The sequence below is a fragment of the Galeopterus variegatus genome, unplaced genomic scaffold (assembly GCF_000696425.1).
Source record: "Galeopterus variegatus unplaced genomic scaffold, G_variegatus-3.0.2 Scaffold57563, whole genome shotgun sequence".
NCBI lineage: Eukaryota > Metazoa > Chordata > Mammalia > Dermoptera > Cynocephalidae > Galeopterus > Galeopterus variegatus.
In genome coordinates this window covers 1-2,851 of record NW_007783674.1, presented here as the reverse complement: position 1 = coordinate 2,851, position 2,851 = coordinate 1, and the positions used below count along the sequence as shown (strand labels likewise).

Below are 2,851 nucleotides of genomic sequence, written 5' to 3'. Positions count from 1 at the left end.
GGGGTCGCCACCACCCCACCTCCTCCCCTCCCTTTTCCCCTAGTCGGAACTCTGCTTTGCAGCAGAATCATCCATTTGGACCTCCAGAACATTCCCAGCAGATGGGCAAGCAGCAATAGTGTTCCCACTTTACAGATGCGGATGCTGAGGCTTGGAGGTGCGGGTTCTCCAGGGGGTCCAAGGCGGGCTGGGCCCTGAGCCCTTCTGACATTCTGCTGTCTCCCTGAATCCTCCTGACACCCAGGTGTGGGTGGGTCTTTCAGAGACTTGGAGCCTCCAGCCTGGTGGGGGCTGCCTGGCCTGTGCCTATGGCGGGAGATGCAAGAGGAGCCAGGACCAGCCAGAGGAGGGCCTCAGTTGGGTTGGTCCCCTGTTGGGCACACTCACCCCTGCAGGCTGCCTGGCCTCCAGCTGGGGGAGAAGAACAAGAGGCAAGGGGCCTTGGGCACATAGTCTAGGGGTCCCCCAACCCCTGTTCCCCAGCTCCTCCAGCAGGTGGACTCACAGAGACAAGTATCAGACAGAGGTGGTTGCAGACACAGGAAAGGGCCCGAGGTCGCCGTGGCCCAGGTGGCTGTGGCCTTGGCTGGTAGGGTTGATGGCTCTGAAAGGCCTTCCTGGCAGCCTCTGAGTCTCCTGTCCCAAATGGCCTTTCTGGCTGCTTCCAGCTACTCCTGTGCTGCCTGGCTCCTCTCAGCCTCTGGCTCCTCTGGCTGAGCAGGGCCTCCCCTGGTCTGACCCTCAGCCCCCTCAGCAGTTGTCTCAGACTCTCCATTCCTGTCCCTGAGGCTGGCTTTGACTGCAACGTCCCCATCTCCTGGGCCCCGTTTCCCCTCCTCCCCGCTCCCTGCCCCTGGCTGCCCACTGCCCTCCTCCTCTGTTGCTGTCGCCTGGGTCTTGGGCTGCTCTGCCTGGCGGTAGACGAGGTAGCCGGTGGTGGGAAGCCTATGGGCCAGGACTCCAGGGGACAGGCGCTGATAGCCCTGCTCCTTGTACAGGAAGAGGCCAAAAGTATCAGGCTGAGCCACTCGAAATTTGGTGGCACAGAGCTGGTTCACGGTGGCAATCGAGGCCCCTGGGGGCACAGCCAGGGTCTTGGAGGTGCAGCCACTGCTGGGATCCTGATAGGCTACTCGGAGGAGGTGCTATGAAGGAAAAGCAAAACTGAGTACTTAGCCCTGCCTGGTGTGTATCTGGCTCCAAAGCTGAGGGACAAGGGTAGGCCATGCAGGGACAGGGGTGGGTCGTATAAATCCAGTGGTAGAATCAATTGGCCAAAGTTTTGTGAGCTCCAGTGGAGGGGAGCTGTCAGGCAGGGAGAGATGGGCAGGGGCTGGGGGCAGGGCTGCAGGGGCTAGGGGAGCAGGGTTGCAGGTGCAAGGATGGCCCTGCAGGATCTCACAGGCCTAAGATGAAGCTTAGATAGAGCTTACTCTGGGCCCTAAGCCCTTGTCCTGCATTCACTCATTTAATCCTAACATTGACCCCAGGAGGCAGGTACTGTTACTCCATTTTACAGATGACAAAATTGAGGCACAAAGAGGTTAAGTAACTTGCCCAAGCTCCCATAACCAAGAAGTGGTAGAGCCAGGATTGGAACCCAGGATCTGGCAACTGAGTCTGGACTCTTAACCAAGGCTGGGAAGGATGAAGGGCAGGGGTGGCATCTGGCTCTGAAGACACCCAGGCCAGAGCCCAAATGCAAGGGCAATGGGGCACAGGCTGAAGCCTGAGGTCAGGGACAGGCAGAGGCCTGGCTGGGGCTGGAGGCCAGGATTTGGAGTCTGGGCCTGTCACCTGTGTCCCTTTCCTTCTCCATGTCATGCTCCAATTTCCTCATCTGTAAAATGGGGATAATAATGGTCCTACTTCAGAGTGTCTGTGAAGATTCAGAGACGCTGCCCCTGGAGCACGTGGAACCTGCTCCCTCTAGAAAGGCTGGCTTTGACATTTTCAGAGGGCGCTGCTTCTGTGGCAGGGTGATGCAGGACTAGCCCTTTCCTCTTGCTGGGTCCCACTGGGAAGAAGAGGGGTCTGTGCTGGAGGATGCCAGAGCCTGCCTGGGCCTGGCCAGTTTGGGGTGGACAGTGTGAAGGGGCCGTGTTACCTGGAAGCTGTGGGTGGCAGGCAGGCGGCGTTGCTCCCAGAGGCTGAGGGAGCGCTGCAGCTCCTGTGAGGGGCTCAGGGGGACGGTGTGGGCCTGGGTCAGTCCGCTCAGCAGGGCCAGGCTGGCCGAGAGGCTGGTCAGGTAGTAGCCACCTGGGACATGAGGGGGAAGAATGCAGCTCAGGCTGGGCTGGGGTGCCCCGTCCCCCCACCCCTTCCCTGCTGTCTGCTCAACCCAGACAGGGAGGCAGTGTGTGTGTGTGTGTGTGGGGGGGGTCCCCTCACCCTCCCCGGTGAGGAGGGTGGGCTCCAGCAGCTCCGACATGTACTCCGTCTCCAGCAGCAGCTCGGGAAGGTCGCACTGTGCCACGACGAGGCTCAGCAGCGGCAGGAACTCATCAGCACCAGCGCCTGCCCCTGTGGGCACATGGTGAGGAGGAAGCTTCAGGCTCCTCTGGAGCCTCAGGGTCAGAGTCCAGTCCTTGTCTTAGACACTGACCCCTCCCCTCCACCTGCGAGGCCCTATGCAATGTGATCTCCACAGCACCAGCGCCTGCCCCTGTGGGCACATGGTGAGGAGGAAGCTTCAGGCTCCTCTGGAGCCCCAGGGTCAGAGTCCAGTCCTTGTCTTAGACACTGACCCCTCCCCTCCACCTGCGAGGCCCTATGCAATGTGATCTCCATAGCAACCACGTGGAGGGGCTGCAGCCAGGAGGCTCTACTCTCTGGGCCTCAGTTTCACCAA

General features: G+C 60.5%; 1 protein-coding gene across 1 annotated transcript; it reads right to left on the bottom strand.

Annotated features, from left to right (window-relative positions):
• Positions 1–502: 502 nt before the first annotated feature.
• On the bottom strand, positions 503–2,523 carry LOC103584457 (ras and Rab interactor 1-like; the record flags this gene model as incomplete). Its single annotated transcript, XM_008565454.1, has 3 exons — positions 503–1,145; positions 2,108–2,259; positions 2,392–2,523. Coding segments are annotated over 3 exons (761 nt in total), but the record flags the coding sequence as incomplete, so codon positions are not given.
• Positions 2,524–2,851: the final 328 nt, after the last annotated feature.